This window comes from Sus scrofa, chromosome 6, assembly GCF_054392235.1.
Source record: "Sus scrofa isolate SSC_HxYL_T2T_F1_AM1 chromosome 6, Sscrofa_HxYL_maternal_Yorkshire_Landrace_v2.0, whole genome shotgun sequence".
In the NCBI taxonomy this organism is placed as follows: Eukaryota; Metazoa; Chordata; class Mammalia; order Artiodactyla; family Suidae; genus Sus; species Sus scrofa.
Genome location: NC_139388.1, coordinates 108,569,742 through 108,593,488, shown reverse-complemented (window position 1 = coordinate 108,593,488; position 23,747 = coordinate 108,569,742). Strand labels below are relative to the sequence as shown.

General features: G+C 37.5%; 1 protein-coding gene across 27 annotated transcripts in view; it reads right to left on the bottom strand.

The window, feature by feature from the left end:
* Positions 1 to 23,747, bottom strand: part of METTL4 (methyltransferase 4, N6-adenosine) — a 491,081-nt gene that overhangs the window by 456,154 nt on the left and 11,180 nt on the right. For 6 of the 27 annotated variants that reach the window (XR_014807703.1, XR_014807699.1, XR_014807701.1 and 3 more), the window contains exons 6-8: positions 23,424 to 23,598; positions 20,035 to 20,141; positions 19,555 to 19,646 (exon numbers count right to left, since the gene is read on the bottom strand). Coding sequence is in view for 20 of the 27 variants with exons in the window: in XM_084964291.1 (XP_084820417.1) it covers positions 19,555 to 19,646; positions 20,035 to 20,141; positions 23,424 to 23,598 (374 nt within the window). In the remaining 7 variants the exon portion in view is untranslated. Of the gene's footprint in view, positions 1 to 7,059; positions 7,627 to 8,834; positions 9,519 to 12,387; positions 14,040 to 15,303; positions 15,373 to 16,059; positions 18,782 to 19,554; positions 19,650 to 20,034; positions 20,142 to 23,423; positions 23,599 to 23,747 lie in introns of those variants that run through there. The other 21 variants (XM_021096140.2, XM_021096146.2, XM_084964299.1 and 18 more) reach the window with 14 other exon arrangements.

The following is a 23,747-nucleotide window of genomic DNA, read 5'->3' as shown; positions in this document are numbered from 1 at the left end:
ATGCTACATTGTATGACAAGACGGAGATTATCCAGGTGGGCCCAATCTAGCTATAAAAGCCCTTTGAAAGCAGAAAATTTTCTTTAGATGGCAGCACAAGGCAAGTCAAAGAGTTTTGAAAGGTAAGAAGGACTCAATGTGCTACTATGACCTTGAAGATGGAAGGAGCCATGTACATGGACCAAACAGCAGCCTCTAGAAGTTGACTCTTAGTCAACAGTCAATAAGGATACAGAACTGAATTCTGCTATCAACCTGAATGACCTCGAAAATGGATTCTTCCCTAGAGCTTCCAGGTAAGAGCCAAACCCAGCCAACACCTTGTTTTTGGCCTTGTGAGATCCTGAGCAGTGAACCCAGCAGTAAACACAGCCCAGGCTTCTGACCTACGAAACGGAAAGTTAATAATGGACATTGTTTCAAGCTGTTATGATTGTGGTAATTTGTTAAGGCAGAAATGGAAAACACATGGAAAATATATAAATAGGCAAGACATGGTATGTCCATACACTTTAATGCCACTCAGCAACACAAATGAATGAGTAATTTATACATACCAAAAAAAATGGAAGAATCTCAAAATAATTATGCTAAGTCAAGGAAGCTAAAGATAAATAAGAATATATGCTATATAATTTCATCTATGTATAATTCTAGAAAATGCACACTACTCTACTGTGCAGAAAGCAGATCAGCAATTGCCTGGGGATAGATAGGGTAGGGAAGGATGGTTAAGGAAGACGGATTATAAGGGGCCATAAGAAAATCTTAGGAGATGATTTTTTTTTTTTTTTTTTTTTTTTTTTGTCTTTTTAGGGCCGCACCTAAGGCATATGGAAGTTCCCAGGATAGGGGTCTAATCGGAGCTGTAGCTGCCAGCCTATACCACAGCCACAGCAACACCAGATCCGAGCCACGTCTGCAATCTACACCACAGCTCACGGCAACACAGGATCCTTAACCCACTGAGCGAGGCCAGGGATTGAACCCGCAACCTCATGGTTCCTAGTCAGATTCGTTTCCACTGCACTATGATGGGAACTCCGACTATGTTTACTATCTTGTTTGTGATGGTAGATCCACAGGTGTACACATTAAGTCCAAGCTCATTAGAATGTATGTTATAAATAACTGCAATTTATTTACATCAATTATACCTCAATACAATTGTAAAAATATTAAAAATAAACCCCCTAGACACCTGTAGAAGAGATGCTCAGTTAACGTTTTCATTCAAAAGGTAGAAGATGCAGAGAAGTAGGTATTTTCACTGTTGTTGTTTCTGGGTTTTAGGGCCGCATGTGTGGCTTATGGAAGTTCCCAGGCTAGAGGTCGAATCAGAGCTTAAGTTGCCGGCCTACACCACAGCCACAGCCACGGAGGATCTGAGCCATGTCTGGGACCTACACCACAGCTCACAGCAATGCCGGATCCTTAACCCACAGAGCAAGGCCAGGGACTGAACCTGCATCCTAATGGATACTGCTGGGTTCATTACTGCTGAGCCACAACAGGAACTCCCTAGATTTTTTTTTTAATCCTGTTAATTTAGCTTCTAGTTATGTTAAATTGATACAAAAAAAAGTAATCATGCATATTAATATCGTCTATATTTCTAGAAAAAGAATTTTTTGAGAGGACTGTGCCACTGCAATGATACTCCAGATCCTTAACACAGTGTGCCACAAAGGAACTCCTTAAAAAATAATTTTTAAAGCTTACAATCCAGAAAGAACACAATACTTCCTTTTAACCTCTGAACTCGCACATTTTAGCTGCCTACTATCTAGTAACATCATTACAGCCGTTACCTCGAGTTAGAAAATAAACCAAAAAAAAAAAAAAAGAAAAGAAAATAAACCAAAATTTAATCAGCACGGAGTTATGACTCTCCACCTCTCATTGTTCAGTGATCTCTAAGCGATCTGCTTCTCTAAACTTTTGCATCACTTTCCATCTATTCCCCAGCTTAGTGTTTGACTGTATACTGTGGTTTTTTTATGCTCTAATGGTTTCTTGACAGAGTCTTATCTATTCAACTGAATTCAAAAATACTTGAAGGCTGTGGGTCAGTTCATTCACACATTAAATACTGGCAGTTCTAGGTATGCTGGTAAGAGAAACTTACATTATAATTTGTCCTACCTCCCATAATCCTCTCAAAGAAGATATAATGTCTATTATTAAAAAAAAAAAAAAGTGAGCCACCTGCAGAATAACTCACTTTTTGCTTACATGATAAATGTGAGGAAAAACCTATCCAGATAATCTATATAGGCGAAGAGTGGCTCTTAGAGCAAGAACAAAGCTTTCCTTTGAGAAACAAAAAAAAAAGGTGGATCAAGAAATAAGATGTGGGAGTTCCCGTCGTGGCACAATAAAAACAAATCTGACTAGGAACTATGAGGTTGCGGGTTCAATCCCTGGCCTTGCTCAGTGGGTTAAGGATCTGGCGTTGCCGTGACCTGTGGTGTAGGTCACAGATGTGGCTTGGATCTGGCATTGCTGTGGCTGTGGCGTAGGCCAGCAGCAACAGCTCCGATTAGACCCCTAGCCTGGGAATGTCCACATGCTGTGGGTGCAGCCCTCAAAAGACAAAACAAAAAACAAAAAACAAAAAAAAGAAAAGAAAAGAAATAAGCTGTGCTGCCAGGAAGACTGTAAATAAAGAGAAATAAGCATACGTGTTGAACACATTCTAGCTACCAGCTTCACATTGTTATTTCAGTTCATCCTCATAATAATCCTTCAAGGTCCAAAGATTTGGCCTCTTATTCCTCAGAAAAGGAAACAGAACAGGATAACATAATTTAAATATTCAAATTCATTCAGAAGCTAAATATCAAGACTCAATATATTGATCCAACTATTCTTTTTTTTTTTTTTTTTTTTTGTCTTTTTGCTATTTCTTGGGCCGCTCCCGCGGCATATGGAGGTTCCCAGGCTAGGGGTCCAATCGGAGCTGTAGCCACCGGCCTACACCAGAGCCACAGCAACGCAGGATCCGAGCCGCGTCTGCAACCTACACCACAGCTCACGGCACCAGATCGTTAACCCACTGAGCAAGGGCAGGGACCGAACCTGCAACCTCATGGTTCCTAGTCGGATTCGTTAACCACTGCGCCACGAGGGGAACTCCCCCAACTATTCTTAAAGCCTGGTTTTTCCTGACAGAGGAATGCCCATGAGCAAAAGCAGAGTCCTAAATTCAGGTAATAGCAAAGATCCAGTTTGACTAACATCTGTGGGTAATGTTGGGAGAAGCAGCTAAAAATCAAGCTGAGTACCATGTTTTTCCTTAAAGATATTGACCAAAAATGACTTTAATTCTGAAAACAACCATACATTTGCCTTAGCTGTCATCCAAAGTTATTCCTTTGTTGTATCACAGCTACCTGATAATTATGCCAAAGTCTAATAAGAAAAAGTGGATTAAAAAAAAAGTTTTTTTCATGCTCTCAACTCCTAAAGATCAATTTTTCTTGTATAGTCCCCAGAATTTTGACTAATACTGAAAAAGTCCAACAAGTTCCACTCAAGTTCATAGAAGCCCCAGAAAATCTAGGGTTACTCCTAGGAATATTTAGAGGAAAATATTTTTGTGGAGTTATCATAATATTCTGATATTCTGACTTGCTTTCAAGCTGGAGAAGCCTGGTCAATAGAGCCATGAATTTAATTAAGACTTTCCATGGAGTTTTGGGTTAGTCTGTACATCCGAACACTGACAACAGATAACCATGGTGAATTAAATAATTGGGACTGTACTTATGACACTTAATCGCTCTTTTGTGGAATTTCTGTTTCCTGTTGCTGTCTTTTCTTTTCTGCCTAGAGAAGTTCCTTTAGTATTTGTTGTAAGGCTGGTTTAGTGTTGCTGAATTCTCTCAACTTTTGCTTATCTGTGAAGGTTTTGATTTCTCCTTCAACTCTGAATGAGAGCCTTGCTGAGTAGAGTAATCTTGGTTGGAGGTTTTTTCCTTTCATCACGTTAAGTATATCATGCCACTCCTTTCTGGCCTGCAGAGCTTCTACTGAAAAATCTGCTGATAACCTTATTGGGGTTCCCTTGTATGTTACTTGTTTCTTTTCCCCAGTTGCTTTCAAGATTTTCTCTTTGCCTTTAATTTTGGTCAGTTTGATTAATATGCATCTCGGTGTACTCCTCCTTGGGTTTATTTTGTATGGTACTTGTTGTGCTTCCTGGATTTGAGTGGTTCCTTTCCCATGTTAGGGAAGTTTTCGGCTATTATCTCTTGGAATATTTTTTCTGTCCCCTTCTCTCTCTCTTCTACTTCTGGCACTCCTATAATACGGATGTTGCTGTGTTTAACATTGTCCCAGAGATCTCTGAGACTCTCTTCATTTGTTTTCAGTCTTTTTTCTCTTTTCTGTTCTACATCCGTAATTTCTACTAATCTGTCCTCCACCTCGCTCATTTGTTCTTCTGCCTCAATCTCTCCTAACAATTTGAACAGTCACCTTCAAGTCCAAGTCTCTATCTCATAGAAGGACTTCCTTAAAAATGTGAACTCAGGCTGGCCATGATCCCGCAGCCCTGGTCAAGGCATCAAATAATGCAGCCCTGGTAGACATCAACAATGGTCCCATGAGAAATTCTGAGCCAGAACCAAATTCCTGACTCATGGAAGTTATGAGAGACAATAAATGATTGTTGTTTCAAGTCACTAAAAAAAAATTGAAAAAACTTAAAATGGCTAATCTGATTGAAGAAAATACAACTATACAGTTGCAGGGTAAATGTGCTAACGGCTTACACCAAAAGGTTTAACAACCCATCTGATTCTGAGCAATTCTGAGTTGCACTCAGGCTATCAGTTCAATTAATGTCACTAAAATGTCTAACAAAAAAATATTGTGTTAATAACCCAAGACTAATGATATCACATATTAAGAAAGGTATGTTTAGATGATTACATATGAACCACTCTAAATTTGCCTCAGGCCATACAGTGGATCCTCTGATTAGTAGCTGATAAGCCTATTATTAAGATCTCAGGTTCATTAGCAAACATAGTACAACATAAAATGTCTTTTTTTTTAATTTTTTTTATTACTCAAATGAATTTATCACATCTGTAGTTGTATAATGATCATAACAGTCCAATTTCACAGGATTTCCATCCCACAGCCCAAGCACATCCTCCCACCCCCCAAACTGTCTCTTCCGGAGACCATAAGTTTTTCAATGTCTGTGAGTCAGCATCTGTTCTGCAAAGAAGCTCAGTCTGTCCTTTTTTCAGATTCCACATGTCAGTGAAAGCATTTGATGTTGGTGTCTCATTGAATGGCTGACTTCACTTAGCATGTCTCATTGAATGGCTGACTTCACTTAGCATGATAGTCGATCCATGTTGCAAAAAATGCTGGTATTTCGTTCTTTTTGATGGCTGAGTAATATTCCATTGTGTATATGTACCACCTCTTCTGGATCCACGCCTCTGTCCATGGACATTTAGGTTGTTTCCATGTTTTGGCTATTGTAAATAGTGCTGCAATGAACATTGGAGTACATGTGTCTTTTCGAGTCATGGTTTTCTCTGGGTAGATGCCCAGGAGTGGGATTGCTGGGTCAAATGGTAGTTCTATGTTTAGTTTTCTGAGGAATCTCCATACTGCTTTCCACAGTGGTTGCACCAATTTACAATCCCACCAGTAGTGTAACAGGGTTCCTTTTTCTCCACACCCTCTCTAGCACTTATTGTTTGTAGACTTTTGGATGATGGCCATTCTGGCTGGTATAAGGTGGTACCTCATGGTGGTTTTGATTTGCATTTCTCTAATGATGAGTGACGCTGAACATCTTTTCATGTGTTTTTTGGCCATCTGTATGTCTTCTTTGAAGAACTGTCTCTTTCGATCTTCTGCCCATTTTTTGATGGGGTTGTTTGGTTTTTTGGTATGGAGCTGCAGAATGTGTTTATACAAATTTTGGAGATTAATCCCTTGTCAGTCGATTCATTTGCAAAGATTTTCTCCCATTCTGTGGGTTGTCTTTTTGTGTTGTTTCTGGTTTCCTTTGCTGTGCAGAAACTTTGAAGTTTGAGTAGGTCCCATTTGTTTATTTTTGTTTTTACTATCATTACTCTAAGAGGTGGATCTGAGAAGATGTTGCCATCATTTATGTCAGAGAGTGTTTGGCCTATGTTTTCCTCTAGGAGTTTGATAGTGTCTGGTCTTACATCTAGGTCTTTAATCCATTTGGAGTTTCTTTTTGTGTATGGTGTTAGGGAGTGTCCTAATTTCGTTCTTTTCCATGTGGCTGTCCAGTTTTCCCAGCACCACTTATTGAACAAGCTGTCCTTTCTCCACTGTATATCCTTGCCTCCTTTGTCATAGATTAGTTGGCTGTAGGTGCATGGGTTTAATTCTGGGCTTTCTATCCTGTTCCACTGATCTATATGTCTGTCTTTGTGCCAGCACCATATGGTTTTGATGACTGTTGCTTTGTAGTATAGTCTGAAGTCAGGAAGCCTGATTCCTCCAGCTCCATTTTTCTTTTTCAGGATGTCTTTGGCTATTCTGGGTCTTTTGTACTTCCAAACAAACTTTAAAATATTTTGTTCGAGTTCTGTGAAAAATGGCCTTGGTAATTTGATAGGGATTGCATTGAATCTGTAGATTGCCTTAGGTAGTATAGTCATTTTGATAATATTAACTCTTCCAATCCATGAGCATGGTATATCTTTTCATCTATTTGTGTCATCTTTGATTTCTTTCATCAGTGGCTTGTAGTATTCAGAGTACAGGTCTTTTGTTTCTTTAGGTAGGTTTACACCTAGGTATTTTATTCTTTTGGATGCGGGATCCAAAAGAATAAAACGGGATTGCTTCCCTAATTTCCTTTTCTGCTTTTTCGTTGTTAGTATATAGAAACGCTATCGATTTCTGTGTATTGATTTTGTATCCTGCAACTTTGCCAAATTCATGGATAAGCTCTAACAGTTTTCTGGTAGAGTCTTTAGGATTCTCTAGGTATAGTATCATGTCATCTGCAAATAGCGATAGTTTTACTTCTTCCTTTCCAATTTGGATTCCTTTTATTTCTTTTACTTCTCTGATTGCTGTGGCCAGGACTTCCAGAACTATATTGAAGAGTAATGGCGAGAGCGGACATCCTTGTCTTGTTCCTGATCTCAGCAGGAATTCTTTCAGCTTTTCACCATTGAGAATGATGTTTGCTGTGGGTTTGTCATATATGGCCTTTATCATGTTGAGGTATGTTCCCTCTATGCCCACTTTCTGAAGGGTTTTTATCAGAAATGGGTGTTGGATTTTGTCAAAGGCTTTTTCCACGTCTATTGAGAGGATCATATGGTTTTTATTCTTCAGTTTGTTAATGTGGTGTATCACACTGATGGATTTGCGGATATTGAAGAACTCTTGCATCCCTGGGATAAATCCCACTTGATCATGCTATACAATACTTTTAATGTATTGTTGGATGCGGTTTGCTAGTATTTTGTTGAGGATTTTTGCATTGATGTTCATCAGTGATATTGGCCTGTAGTTTTCTTTTTTTGTGGAGTCTTTGTCTGGTTTTGGTACCAGGGTGACGGTGGCCTCATAGAATGAGTTTGGGAGTATCCCTTCTTCTGCAATTTTCTGAAATAGTTTCAGAAGGAGAGGTGTTAGCTCTTCTCTAAATGTTTGATAGAATTCGCCTGTGAAACCATCTGGTCCTGGACTTTTGTTTGTTGGAAGTTTTTTTGTTGTTGTTGTTGTTGTTGTTGTTGTTGTTTTGTCTTTTTTTTTTTTTTTTTGTCTTTTGTTGTTGTTGTTGTTGCTATTTTTTTGGGCCACTCCCGTGGCATATGGAGGTTCCCAGGCTAGGGGTTGAATCGGAGCTGTAGCCACCGGCCTACGCCAGAGCCACAGCAATGCAGGATCCGAGCCGTGTCTGCAACCTACACCACAGCTCATGGCAACGTCGGATCGTTAACCCACTGAGCAAGGGCAGGGACCAAACCCGAAACCTCACGGTTCCTAGTCGGATTCGTTAACCACTGCGCCACGATGGGAATTCCTGTTGGAAGTTTTTTAATCACAGTTTCAATTTCAGTTCTTGCGATGGGTAAAATGTCTTAATTTAGGAAAGAGAATAGAATTCAAGTCTTGGTTATCACCTATTAGCCATGTCAGCTTGCTTCTAGGAACCTGTTCCCTCATTATAACTATAACTTCATAAGATCGCTTTGAGGATAAACTGACACAACTGAAATAAAATAACTCTGAGACCCAGAAAACTTTGCCAACAATGCTGTGGTGTGCTAGTGGTACATGATACAGGTCAAATGAGGTGAACTGAGCAGAATCTTCAAGGAAGGGAAAGCTCTTTAAGGCAATTACAATCCTCCTCTGAATCAGCAGAAAACCCAACATCTCAAGGAAAAGCTGAATACATAAAAATTTGCTAAAGATATGTCTCTGGAATACCAAGCCTGAAAAGGTAAGATGTGGGAGCCTAGGGTTTTCCGCTAAGAGTGAGTTTCAGCCACAGAATTTGGGTGACTAACAGGACAAGGTAGACAAAGCCTACAGTAAGAACAAAGCAAAGGTAGCAGCAAAAACAAGGCTCAGATGTGCTTTGGCGACTAGCCTCTGACCTCCTCCAAGGGGACCACCAGCCCAGTGATGCTGGTCTCTCTCAAACGTTTGACACTCAAGAGAAGAAACCTATTGCCCACTGATGCCTTTTGGATCATTTGAAGAAACAGGCTTTATTTACATGGTCTGTACCTTACCCACTGGAAAACCCCAGGGGTGGCTAAGTCAGTTCCAGGCTGCTATAACAAATTACCATAGACTGGTAATTTGGCTTTAACGACATTTATTTCTCAGTTCTGGAAGGTGGAAGTCCAAGATCAGAGTGCCAGTGTGGTCTGGTTCTTGGTCAAGTACTTGGTGAAAGCCCCCTTCCTGGTTCTACCCTCACATAGCCAATCCTCGGTGCTCACATGCAGAGGAAGAGAATCAGCTCTCTTCCTTTTCTTATAAAGGATTAATACCATCATGAGGGCTATACTCTTAAGGATCTGATCTACCATAATTACTTCCTAAAGGTTCCAAATATTTGGAGGTGGCTCCAAACACCATGACATTGATGGTTAGGGTTTCAGCCCATGAATTTTGGGAGACACAAACATTCAGCCCACAGATGTTTTACATAAAGATGAAGTTCCTGTCATCTCCAGCAAAGTTCAACAGATCTATTTTGAACCAAAATGAATGGGGCATGAGCCTAAGGTCTCTGAATATAGAAGAAACATCAGAAAGGTCACCAATTAACCACCTGTGGAAGTCATCAAATAACAATGTAGAATAGCTGGCAGCTCAGAGTCAGCATGGCAGTATGCCATCAAGAGTTGAAGCCCAAAGCCACGTGTGGCCTTTGTTTTCATTTGTGCTTAATTCTTTGTTTTCAGGCAGGACCACAGTGAGACTGAAGGAAGATTTCAAAGCTTCCTCATATACAGTTGCAGACTAGGAAATCTGACCTCAAAAAAAAAAAAAAAAAAAAAAGATTAAGAAAATACAATGTTTAGACGGAAAAATTCTAAGGATGATACTCAGGTGAATCCCCTCACTGTGAGCACCCACTGCGATAGAGAATCTTTTTTTTAATCTGAAATTGAAAAATATGCAAGAGGTCCAATCATTTATTGAGTACTTAATAAATAAGTGCCTGACATGTATTAACTAATTTAATCCTCATAATAATTCTATGAGGTATTATTATTGCCCATATCTATGGATGGAGAGACTAAGGCAAAGAGACATATCTAACACCCCAAACAAAAAATAATAGCTAAAAAACCTGAGGTTCAGAGTTCCCGTTGTGGCGCAGCAGAAACGAATCTGACCAGGAACCATGAGATTGCGGGTTGGATCCCTGGCCTCACTCAGTGGGTTAAGGATCCGGCGTTGCCAGGAGATGTGGTATAGATCACAGACTCATCTCAGACCTGGCAATGCTGTGGCTGTGGTATAGGCTGGCAGCTATAGCTCTGATTTGACCCCTAGCCTGGGAATCTCCATATGCCACAAGTGCAGCCCTAAAAAAGAAAAAAAAAAAAAAAAATCACTGACTGACAGGTCAGTCTCCCAAAGCAACAGAAATAAAAGCAAAAATAAACCAATGGAACCTAATCAAACTGACAAGGTTTTGCACAGCAAAGGAAACCATAAAAAGATAACTTACAGAATGGGAGAAAATAGTTCCAAACGATGCGACTGACAGGGCTTAATCACTAAAATATACAAACAGGAGTTCTCGTCGTGGCTCAGTGGTTAACGAATCTGACTAGGAACCATGGGGTTGGTTGCAGGTTCAATCCCTGGCCTTGCTCAGTGGGTTGTGGATCTGGCATTGCCATGGGCTGTGGTGTAGATTGCAGATGTGGCTCAAATCTGGCATTGCTGTGGCTCTGGTGTAGGCTGGCAGCTACAGCTCCAATTGGACCCCTAGCCTGGGAACCTCCATACGCTGTGGGAGCAGCCCAAGAAATGGCAAAAAGACAACAACAAAAAATAAAATAAAATAAAAATATACAAACAATTTATACAACTCAGCAGCAAAAAGCCAACAACCCAACGGAAAAATGGGCAAAAGATCTGAAGAGACATTTCTCCAAAGATATACAGATGGCCAACAAGCACATGAAAAAATGCTCAACATCACTGAGTATTAGAGAAATACAAATCAAAACTACTACGAGACCTCATACCAGTCAGACTGGCTGTCATTAATAAATCCACAAATAACAAATGCTGGAGAGGCTGTGGAGAAAAGGGAACCCTCCTACACTGTTGGTGAATGTAAATTGGTACAACAATGGAAAACAGTATGGAGGCACCTTAGAAAACTATACATAGAACTCCCATATGACACAGCAATCCCACTCATGGGCACATACCCAGACAAAACTTTCCTTGAAAAAGACACACGCACCCGCGTGTTCATTGCACACCATTCACAATAGCCAAGACATGGAAACAACATAAATATCCATCGACAGATGATTGGATTCAGAAGATGTGGTATATATACATGATGGAATACTACTCAGCCATCATAAAGAACAAAATCATGCCATTTGCAGCAACATGGATAGAATTAGAGATTCTCGTACTAAGTGAAGTAAGTCAGAAAGAGAAAGACAAAATACCACATGACTTTGCTTATATCTGGATTCTAAGATATGGCACAAGTGAACCTTTCCACAGAAAAGAAAATCATGGACATGGAGAACAGACTTGTAGTTGCCAAGAGGGAGGAGGAGAGAGTGGGAGGGACCAGGAATCTGGGGTTAATAGATGCAAACTATTGCCTTTGGAATGGATAAACAAGGGGATCCTGCTGTATAGGACTGGGAACTAGGTCTGGTCACTTGTCTTGGAGCATGATAATGTGAGAATGAAAGAATGTATACATGTATGTGTGACGGGGTCACCTTGCTGTGCAGTAACATTCACTCTTCAACAACTGTTAGCTCTATCCCTTTGCCTGAGTATTTCCAAGAGTCCTAAAAGATCTTATGACTATAAAAAGAATATGGCAGAAAAGAAAAAATCCTTACAAGTTTTAAAGGTAGCATGAGAAGCTCTGAATGAAAATATAATATGAGATAAACTGAATAATAAAGTTCATTTGGTCAGGTGGCTAAAACTAATCAGTGATGAAATCAAAGTTCAATACTCTTAGTCTGGCCTTTCTGTTCTTACAAAGTATGTTATTATTTTATTTCACAAAATTACCCTTTGTTCAAAAAAGAGCCCAATAAATAAACATGTTACAAACAAGGCCCAGAAGTGTATACCTTAGGAGCAGAACTAAGACTAGAACTTCTGCCTCTTGAATACAAGACTCAGTGAATAAAAACTGTCTTTTTTTGGAGTTCCCACTGTAGTACAGCAGGTTAAAGATCCAGTGTTGTCTTTTTCAGAGTTCCCACTGTGGTGCAGCATGGGTTCAATCCCCAGCCCCACTCAGTGGATTAAGGATCTAACATTGCTGCAGATGTGATATAGGTCGCAGCTGCGGTTTGTATTCTGTTCTTGGCCCAGGAACTTCGATATGCCTTGGATATAGCCAAAAAAAAAAAAAAAAAAAAAAATTCTTTTTCTCTCAAGTATCAATATTCCTGATGCAAAATTAGAAATCCAAAAACTTGGTGAGAATTAAATATTTCCACAAACTACATAAAATCTATAAATACCACAGTCTGAAGAGTTTCAAATGACTTTATGAGAAGGTGGCTTCAAGTTTAATGTCTTTTTCCTTTTAAATAACAAGTTAGAATATCTCTATAAGTACAAAGCTAAGTCTCTGACACTATTACTCACACACTCAAAGAATGAACAAACTTCAAAAATAACATTTTTATTTGGCAAAATCAGTAAATAAATTGGCAACCTTGACAGATAATCATTTCAATCTAACATTTTACTTAGCAGATAAATATGTGTAGAAAATCTGTAAACAGTATAAATACTTTTCTCAAAATATTAAGTGAAAGAAGCCAAACACGACAGATTATATACTCTATTATCCCATTTACATGAAATTCTAAAAAAGCAAAAATAATGGTAGAAAACAAATCATTATTTGCCAAGGGCCAAGGGTGGAAGGATGGGATTGACCACAAAGGGACACGTGAGGGTTTTTTTTTGGGGGGGAAGGGGGGAGTAAAGGAAAGGTTCTATATTATGATTACAGTGGTAGACAGACAATTGTATGTTTTCGGAACTCACTGACATCTACACTGAAAAGTGGAGAATTTTATTATGTGAAAGTCATATCTCAAAAAAATTTTTAAAGGTTATACATAATCAGCTTACTTTTCAAAGAATCATTTCAGTAAAAATATCTTACTCAGTAAACAAATATTCATTTGTAGAAAATCTATAAATGATATAAAAATTTTTCAAAACCATAAACATTGTTTACTTTCTGACATCATTATAAGAATTTCTTTTCTTCTAGAAAAACAAGCAAAACTAAGAAGTACTGGAAAAGTGACCATAAATGCAATTTAAAACCCTCCAGGAGCTCCCTTGTGGCACAACAGGTTAAGGATCCAGGGTTGTCACTGCAGTGGCTTGGGTTGCTGCTGTGGCATGAGTAGTTCAATCCCTGGCCTGGTAACTTACACATGATGTGCAGGGGGTGGGGGGGCAGCTCCAAAAAATGTTTCATGAATTTATTAGTACAATGATGCAGTATTTGGCAGGTCTCTGAATACTTTTTCCATAATGTAACAGTATACTAGAAGTTCTACGTTTGGGTTTTACAGGAGCTGAGAAGACAATATAAGTAAGTGGCATGGGGCTAGCATTACTGTACTAAACTGGAGAGTATACGGCCCCTCCCAAGTGAGCTGTCAGCACTGGATCCCACAGACTGATGCCAGGAAAGAAGAGAGGACACAGTGGAGCTAAGGTTTCTCAAGTTTAAAGAAAGGCAGAAATCTTGACTTCTCTGTGAAATTTCCTGACTTTTTAGAATGATGGTTTAAAAATTTTTTACACCACTACATGGGCCAAACAACATACTTCCACAGTTAGAATTATCATCTCTGGTCCACAGTGCATGCTTTCTGAATTTTTTCAACAACAAAGTCTTGCCATCTTTCTAACAGCTTACCTCTTTATTTGTAGTGAGTCCAGAATAATGTGGAATACTAGCACAACTGCAGCAAAATTCATTTCAAAATTACATGAAGGCTAGTCACGTTTAGTCATTTTGCTAAAAATCCAAGTCCTGTTTACATTTCTAAGCATACTGGTTGGTAATAAAAGGAAAAATCAATTATAATGAAGGGAGAAAAGGTGAGGAAAACAGAAGAAAAAACTCAATTTTAAGAGCCATAGTCAGCTTCTAGACTCCAGAGCAACAAAATAATCCATGTGTTGAAATTTGAGAACTTCATTGCCCCAACTAGTCCAACCTGGCTGTAAATTTCGAGCAAACAACTCCAAATATTCCCCCTCTGGCTTGATATAGTCTTTTAGAACCTCTGTCCAAAAAGAGAAAAAACACAAAAATTATTATTAAGAAAGGAATCAATTTCCTTTAGCAGTTAAGAGGAGAAAAGTGAGGATGTTTCCTTAAAAAAAAAATAGCAAATTAATTTCAAGATTTCATCACAGGCTTCACTATTTATAGTTAGAAAGTCATTTGAAATAAGCACCCTCGAGATTGGGAACAATATCATCAGAACTTTCAATAGTTCCTGATTTATCGGTTTTCATTTGTAGATGAGAAATGAGGATTTTAACACCCACACAGGTGACTTTTCAGTTTTCCAATAATGCTGACAGATCTCCTGAGTACCGACTTAATTTATTTTTTAATAAATGTAATCCATGCATGAAAAAAAGTCTTCAGGAACAATACAAAGACAACCCGCTTTAAAACTAAGTCTCTGCAAACATATACTTTAATGTAAGAGTTGTACACATATGGAAATATTTAGACATATAACTAACAAATAACATTACCTCCTCAGCTATAACCTTGTAGTACTGAGAACATTCCTGCACTTCCAAATTAGAGATCCTTCTTTACCTAAAAATTTCATCATATTATCACCTCAGTTAAGTATTCTTTATTCAATGTATTCGTAACTACTGAAAATTATATTTTGTTGGGAAAAGTCATCTACATGTTAGCTAAATAGTTGTGATGTACATGAACAGAAAGAACAGAATATGCGTAGAAGCTTTTTTTTTAAAGCACATGCTCATTTGAATGACAAATATTGAAATCAATTTAACCTTGATCATGTTGCCAGTTAGCTATATTTTTTTGTATATGTATATTCTACTACAGGAACTGGTATGAAAATAACAATTCAGCGATGAAAAGTCATTAAAACAGACAAAATTTAGTTCTTAATTGCTATATAAGACTGAGCTTAGAAGTAGTCCATCAAATTATCTTTAGGAAGGGTTCCTTGGGAATACTTGATCTAGGTTAGATTTAAAAGATAAAATAGGAGTTCCCGTCGTGGCACAGTGGTTAACGAATCCGACTAGGAACCATGAGGTTGAGGGTTCGGTCCCTGCCCTTGCTCAGTGGGTTAACGATCCGGCGTTGCCGTGAGCTGTGGTGTAGGTTGCAGACGCGGCTCGGATCCCGCGTTGCTGTGGCTCTGGCGTAGGCCGGTGGCTACAGCTCCGATTGGACCCCTAGCCTGGGAACCTCCATATGCCACGGGAGCGGCCCAAAAAATAGCAACAACAACAACCAAAAAAAAAAAAAAAAAAAGACAAAAGATAAAAGATAAAATAATTATTTATTTGTCTGAAAGCACTGGTCCAATTTATCAAAAATCAAAGAATTAAAATCTGAAAGAGAATGGATATGGGTATACGTAAGACTGGGTCACTTTGCTAGACAGCAGAAACTATCACAGCCTTGTAAATTAACTTTATTTCAATAAAACTTTTTTAAAAAAAAACCATTCATTGTCTATAACGCAACCAAACTCAAATTTGAGCTCTGATACCTTCTGACATGAGACTTCTAGTCCCTATACAAGTATATAATTAAATGCTACTAAACTTGAAACAGAAAGATTTCCCCAGAGTCTTAGAGGACAATAAACTTTTATATCACTTTTCCATTTTTGCCCCATGAATTCAAAGTCTTACTGGCCTCAATTCACTTGTCTAAGGTTATACTGAAGCAAGGCTTTGGTATTTTGGTTTTGCTTGTTTGTTCAGGTTTTTTGGTATAAAGATGTCAGCAACTCTAAATTGGAATTTTAAACTGCAATCTAAACTGGAGTCAGCCAGTGAAAAACATTTACTATTTCTGAGCACCCATTATAGTAAGTGCTATGAAACTTAACAAATGAAACAGATATCCCAGTATTCTAAGAGTTCACAGTCTCATAGAAAAAGATGGCCAGGTACTTGGAGTGGAAAAATGCATAAAACCTAAACCCATTTACTGCCTCCTGTTTTATCAGTGTAACATTTCTTCATGGCTTTTTTCCTTTCTAATTGAGAAAAATAGAAAACAGAGTAATGTTTTTATAACATTAACCACATATGTTTAATTTCAAAACAAAGCAAACAAAGGAAAATGAATGGAAATGTTTTATTCTTACTAACCTTAAACATCAATTTAAAAGAAAATGTAAGATCTTAAAAGTTCTCATCACAAGAAAAAAAAATTTTGTTAACTATGTGTAGACTTATTATGATCAGGAAATATACATATATGTATGTGTACATATATATCAAATCATAACACTGTACACCTGAAACTAATACAACGTTGTATCAATTTAAAACATAAATTCAAATGTATAAATTTGAGATGACATATATAGATAATTACATAACAACTGACACTAGTAAAACGTATTTCTAACCAATGGAGAGAAAGTAATCTACACATAGCCAGTCATTATCCTTTTGCTTTGGAGCAAGGGGCAGGCTGAGGCAGGGAGGAGGTGTTCAACATCAGTGCATAAAATCTCATCAAACTATATTTAGCTCCTCAGATAAAAACTCTTAGTAAAATAGTAAAAAGGAGTAGAAATTCCTCTGAGGTACAATATATAAAACAAAAGATTGATCCAAATACTTTTTTTTGTAAATCAACTATACTTTAATTTTTTTAAAAAATCATGATTCTCCTACCTTAAATCTTTAAACTTTAAATATTATACATTTATGTTAGGTTGCAAGCCATAGCTATTGTTGGCTTATGTTTAAATCTATAAGAAGAAAGTTCAAGACTTAAAAAGAGTAAATAGAAAAAAAAGGAGTAAATGTATCATTCTGAAATGAATATGCTGCCAACTTGGTGTTTTTCACATTTTTCAGTAGAAATAACAACTTAAAACTTGTCAAAAAAATTTTTGTGATTGCAGAAGCAAAAGAGAATGTTTCATTTTGTGAATTTTCATAAGGCATTTTAAGAACATTTACATATAAAACTTTTAAGCATTATATACAGAACATGTATTATCCCAAATCCTAGGGTTATGATTTCAGAGTAAAATATATCACAGAAAGCTTAAAGTTGCTTTTAATTTGTGTAGCTCTATACCTAAAAGACAGGCACTTGCTATCCAATAACTCAAAAATAAAGGATTACAAATACTTTTGTCTATAAGTACTTAACCAAAACATAAGAATTGCATATATTGAGTCATGCAGGTTTTTTTTCTCAAAAAAAAATCTCACTTTTCTCTTTAAATATTCTCAATGCCAAAATACGTGTTTGTGCTGCTCTCTACTGGGAATATGGCACAAACGCATTTTATAAATATAGGCTGTAATACTAATTTTTATTAGTATTAATAAAAGACTAATTTTAATCACTATTTTTATAAAACCCTGTATCTTAAGGCTATACTTAAATATATTAATTTTTAAAAATTGATAAATAGTTTAAATATCACTTGGGAATGAAAGGCTTTGGGCCTTGGCTTCTGGATTTTTTTAAGTAAAAAAATAGTCCCTAAGACACATCTTGAATTGAGCTTTGGTATTCACCAAATGATAAAGAAAATTCAAATAAGAAGAATACAAATTATATTTTCTCCACTGAGTATATAACAGGTGCCGAACATAATTTTTTTCTTCAAAGAACTGTACAGTCTCACCTTTCATTTAAGTCAAGTGTTTAACGCATACAGGATCTATGACGGTCCAATGTTTAAAGGCAATTATTTACCAAGAAGCCCTCTAAGTCAAAAAATGGATCAAAAGGTAGACATCTGAATATTTCTCAAATGAATTAAAACTAAAGACTCATCTGCATTAGCAATTTAAGAAAACAGAAATCCTAAGTGCTACCAACAAACATTCTCTTGGAAATATGAATTTACTTTCCTAAGTAGCCTAGCTCATGAACTATCCACATTCTGCAAAATCATATGATAAGCTGATGGCCTATAGTTTCCTAAATGGCAACATGAAAGTTTTGGGTTTTTTCCCAGGACCACCAAATTAATAAAACACATATTTCAAAAGAAAAAAATTGTAATAGTAAACTTTGAATCAAATTCAGTATCTCTTAAGGATTTACAGTCTTATTTTTCTTTCACTTAAAAAAAGTTAGCATTTACTGATCTATTATATGCTACAGAATTTCAAATATAACAAATTCTCACAATTCTGAAAGATTAAATATCATTATTCCATCTTCAAATGACAACTTTAAGGTGGAAAACTATTAGAGTAACTTGCTCAAGTACCAGAGCCAGGATTCAAACTCATGTTAGTCAGTCTGAAAGGCCAAAATTTTCCAACTATTCCTTGCTGCTTAGTTTCATTAAATGATGAACATTATACTGAAGCATCAATACTAGTAAGAGTAACAGGCTGGAGCAATTACCTCTCCAATGGTTCAGAAAAGTAACAAACACTACCTCAACATAAAACTGAGGATTTCTACAAAATATCAAAAGAATTCTAATCATCTCTCACTTCTAATCTGAGCTCCTGGATTTAGAACAACCCAGGGATAGAGCCCTGATAATACAATAAAGCCCGAGCAGAAGTACAGTCCTCAGATGCACCATCAGCCTTCCTTCTCTTGAGGCCAGTAATAGGGTAACAACTGGGATAGTAAGGAGAACCTTAAAAATGTACATATTAAGAGGAAAGGTTTTGGTAATATAAGGCTAATCTACACAGTGCCCTAGACTAGTGGTGGTCATAAGGATCTGTCTCCGCTTTAGCGGAGGTTCTTCCAAACACCAATCACCTCCAGACTCCATTCTTGTCGCAACCTCTGGAACCAGACAAACCATTTTTTTGTGGTTAGCTCCTTACTGCCAACCACGATGAGCTGCCAATTTCAAGAGAATTATTCCACCAAAGTGGAGGCCGCAGTCAGCTGCCCGGTTGACCTGCATCTGCCAGGGTCCTACACCTACCTCTCTCTGGGCTTCTGTTCCCTCCTTCAGGGGAGGGGGCAGGGAAGGAGGTTGGCTGAGCACCTCTTGAAGATGCAAAACCAGTGCACCCTCTCCCAGGACACAGAGCCACACGACAAGTGGGGTAAAGCCCTGAACCCCATGGAAGCTGCCATGGGCCTAGAAAAGAACCTGAACCAGGCCCACACAGAACCCAATCTCTGTGCCTTCCTGGAGAGCCACCTCCTGGACAAAGACAGGCAACACCTAACCAACCAGCGTGGGCTGGCAGGCCCAGGCGGGGCTGAGCAGGTACCTCTTCAAAAGGCTCACCCTCAAGCACAAAGAGAGGCCTATATCCCTCCCTCTTGGAGTCACAGCCTCTGCCTGAGCCTCTCCCTGATGCCACTAGGCAGCTATTTAACCCCTATATCCTTCTCCCAAGCCAAAGACTAAATGGAAACAATAAAGCTTTCAGTAGCAAAAAATCCCAATTTATTCTCTATTTCATAAATGCTATAGGATTTTAGAATATTAATTAAAATAACACATATCTGATTTAATTTTCAAATCTACAGACCATTCAAATACTAAATTCAATCCTTCTCTCAATTAAAGTCATAACAATTCTGTTTTTATAAAAACATACCAGCAAGAGGTGGCTTATGTGAGTGAAGAATACAAGGAACGCTGACAATCAACTTGTGATCTGGAATGGAGAGCTCTTTTACCTCTGCATTCCTACTGAAACAAAACAATGAAATAAATTATATTTTAAAGGACAGTATTTTACATATAAGCCACAGCTGCCTTGATTTTTTTTTTCACCTTTCAAATAGCATCTGAATTTATAATAAATTGAAGAATGGAAATAACAATGGAAATCAACAATTTAAGTACTAAGACATCTCAGATAATTTTCTTTTCTAATAATGACATTACACATTAGATAAAGCAAAAGATAATATAAAATTTCACATGCTGAATCATTCACACTTTGCTATTCTGGCCATTTCCAGATTTTCAAAAATGTAAAAATTAATGAAAAGCCAATAATCATGGGTTAATAATTTTTAAAAATCCTAAAAATTAATGTACATACACAATTTTGAAAAATCACCCTTCCTACCTTAATAGTAAAGCAGCTCTTTCTCGAACTCTTCCCAGTACAAGAACTTCATAAGGCTTTTTGTGTGGTGAATCTATTGGGAACACAAACTCTCCTGAATTGGTGATCTGACAGAAATGAGTCAAAACAAAAACAAAAACAAAAAAGTCATACATCTGTAAATATCCAAGAAAGAGCTGTTTTTTTTTCCCCTACCACTATACAGTTTCCACCAAAGAAAAAGAAATTATTAAACCTCAAGGCTAGTGCTAGCCAATAAAAATAAAATGTGAGCTACAAATATAAGCCACATATATAATTTAAATTTTCTAGTATCAACATTAAAGTAAAATAAGAATGAGGCAAAATTCATTTTAATTGCATTTTTAATTATTTTAATTTAATCTAGCATATCTAAAATATTATCTTTTTGTGGTTGTTGTCTTTTTAGGGCCATACCCACAGCATATAGAATTTCCCAGGCTAGGGGTCGAATTGGAGCTGCAGCTCCCGGCCTACGCCACAGCCACAGCAACGCAAGATCCGAGACATGTCTGTGACCTACACCACAGCTCACAGCAATGCTGGATCCTTAACACACTGAGCAAGGCCATGTCCTCATAGATACTAGTCAGGCTTGTTACTGTTGCTGTGCCACAACAGTAACTCCCTAAAATATTACCATTTTAATATGTAATCAACTCAAAAATTATTGAGATATAATCTTTATTTCATAGTAAGTCTTTTAAATCCAAAAGACTTATATTTTACAAGGAGCACCACAGCTTAATTTGGACTAGCCACATTTCTAGTTCAAATTGAGTAGAAATTGACTGAAGAGCCACATTATCACAGGTGACGACCATAAGGGACAGGGCAGCTATAAGGGACTAAAAAATACTTTAAATATCATTTTATCACCTTGCACACAAAAATCTGTTTTTAATTCCTGTAAATCATGCCATCATTAATTCATTTATTTGTTCATTCAAATAACATTTTCCAGGAGTTCCTGCCTTGGTGCAGAGGAAACGAATCTGACTAGGAACCATGATGCGGCGGGTTCGATCCCTGGCCTCACTCAGTGGGTTAAGGATCTGGCATTGCCGTGAGCTGTGGTGTAGGTTGCAGATGCAGCTCAGATCTAGTGTTGCTGTGGCTGTGGCATAGACCGGCAGCAACAGCTCCGATTAGACCCCTAGCCTGGGAACCTCCATATGCCATGGGTACAGCTCTAAAAAGACAAAAGACAAAAAAATAAATAAATAACATTTTCTATTACTGGCAATGTGACTAAGTAGACTATAGTAAGTTTTCCTTTATTTATAGAAAATAGTGTCATTAAATACTGTCGGAGCTAAAATTAATAATTAAAGAATCTCAGGGATTGATGAAATAGACAACAGTGGTCCAATCCCTTGGCATTATAAATCCAGAAATTCAGTTTTATCATTTCACCCAGGTGTGATCAGACTCTCAAAGACTCACTTTAGCTAATCAAACTCAAAACACAATTTATAATAATAACATCAATTCATTAATCAAACACAGAAGTATATTTTTCACTATCAGAATACTCACATCCATTATCAATGTAACCCTTTACCTATATCCAGGTACATAAAAAACTAAATCAGAAAAGTCGTTTTATCACCTCCAAGGCCCATGAGAAACAGCATCTATTCTATACAGTGCTGTAAAACACTGGCAAATTCTTATTCTTTGGATATCCTTTAAACTCAATGCAGATTACTCCTGTTATACCAATATATGCCTAATACCTAATAAGTATTTCATATATTTTTTTCCACTATATATCACCTATAGTTGGTATATATCATACCGTCTCTCAGAACTGATTACTACTAGAAATGAATAGTCTTAGTTTTTATGTATTACCATTTTACGGGTTTTCATTTCCTGACTTTGGCCCCAATTTCTGACTATAAAATCTCTGTCATAATAGACAGGGTGGAACCAGGTTTTATATTCCTATTATGGCTCTATAGCAAATCAACCAAAGTACAACTATAAAAAGCAAAGATACAACTATAAGGATTGGTTTGCCAAGTCCCATAAAATAGGTACAAATAACATACATAGCTTTTAGAAGATATTCCAGTAGACTACAAAGTATACACAAAGCACATAAAAATAGAACTCTAAGATTAATATACCAGTTATATAAATGTTAAACATTCAACCCATAATAAGCTGGTTTATCTTTTTAAAATTTAGGAGGGCTTTTGTGGAATTCATCTAAGTCAACAATGTATCTTTCAAAGGATGTCCATGAACTCTGAACTGATGACTTATTTTTTGGTTTTTTTTTTTTTTTTCTTTTTCAGAGCCACACAGGCAGCACATGGAAATTCCCAGGCTAGGGGTCGAAAAGGAGCTGCACCTGCTGGCCTACACCACAGGTCACAGCAACGACAGATCCTTAGCCCACTGAAGGAGGCCTGGGATTGAACACATCCTCATAGATACTAGTCAGGATCATTTCCACTGAGCCACAACAAGAATGCCTTTTGGTATTCTTATATCAAGAAAAGATATTAAAGATCATCCAACCAATCCAAGAGCTGGAATCATTTCTTTCAAAGATAGGTACTGGAGTTCCCATCGTGGCACAGCAGAAATGAATCCGACTAGGAACCATGAGGTTGCGGGTTCAATCCCTGACCGTGCTCAGTGGGTTAAGGATCCTGCGTTGCTGTGAGCTGTGGTGTAGATTGCAGATGTGGCTCGGATCCCGTGTTGCTATAGCTCTGGCATAGGCTGGCAGCTATATCTCCGATTAGACCCCTAGCCTGGGAACCTCCATATGCCACAGGAGCAGCCCTAAAAAAAAAAAAAAAAAAAAAAAAAAAAAAAAAAAAATAGATACTGAGAAACTAAATTAATATTTAGAGTAGAAAAGGGTCTTGCTTCCAGGATATTTCCAACTGTTCCACACAAGGTTTCTTTGCTATTCTCCCTCCCATCCCCAGAAACATAAGAAGAAAAGAAGTCGCAAAGGGTAGCTGAACTTTTGGATGAGTAAAGAGGAAGAAGATGAACAGTAAGACAATTTCTACATTCAGTGATGAACAAATTCCCCAAAGTTTTTGTTTGTTGTTTTTTTTAAACTACAGACATTGAAGCCTTTTAAAATATCATCCTGATATCCACCTGAGTGATTTCCTAAGGCCAGCAGTTTGGGATTCTACTACAAAAAAAGATACAGAACAAACAGATAAAAAGCCTTGAGAATAAGAATATAAGAGTATTTAGCAGCAAAGTAAATGTTTTAACTAGACCATGTTGAAAGAGTAGAGCAATGTCATGTTAAGCATTAAAAAGTAGATGCTAACTTTATTATTTATGTATCACACTTTATTAACAAACATGTTAACTTCTGAACTTACTTTTACCCAGTGCCACTCAGCAACTATTTCCACAGACCAAGAAGGGTAAAGTTCTTCCTTCACAAAACGTAGATGCTTCTGTCTATTGGTCACCCAAGTAACAACAAGACAGTTTGGAGCAGCCAGTTTAGGGATAGGTATTTGCTTTATTTGCAGTGGTGATAAATAACTGTATCTAAAGAAAAATAGGAAAAAAAATAGCAAAAATCACTGCAAAAAGAAAAATAAGCAGGGAGAAGAACCTGTATAATACTGACTCCACAAACACAAAGCTCCTACAGGCTATTTGTGTCACTATGAAGCCACAGTGACACCCAGTGGACA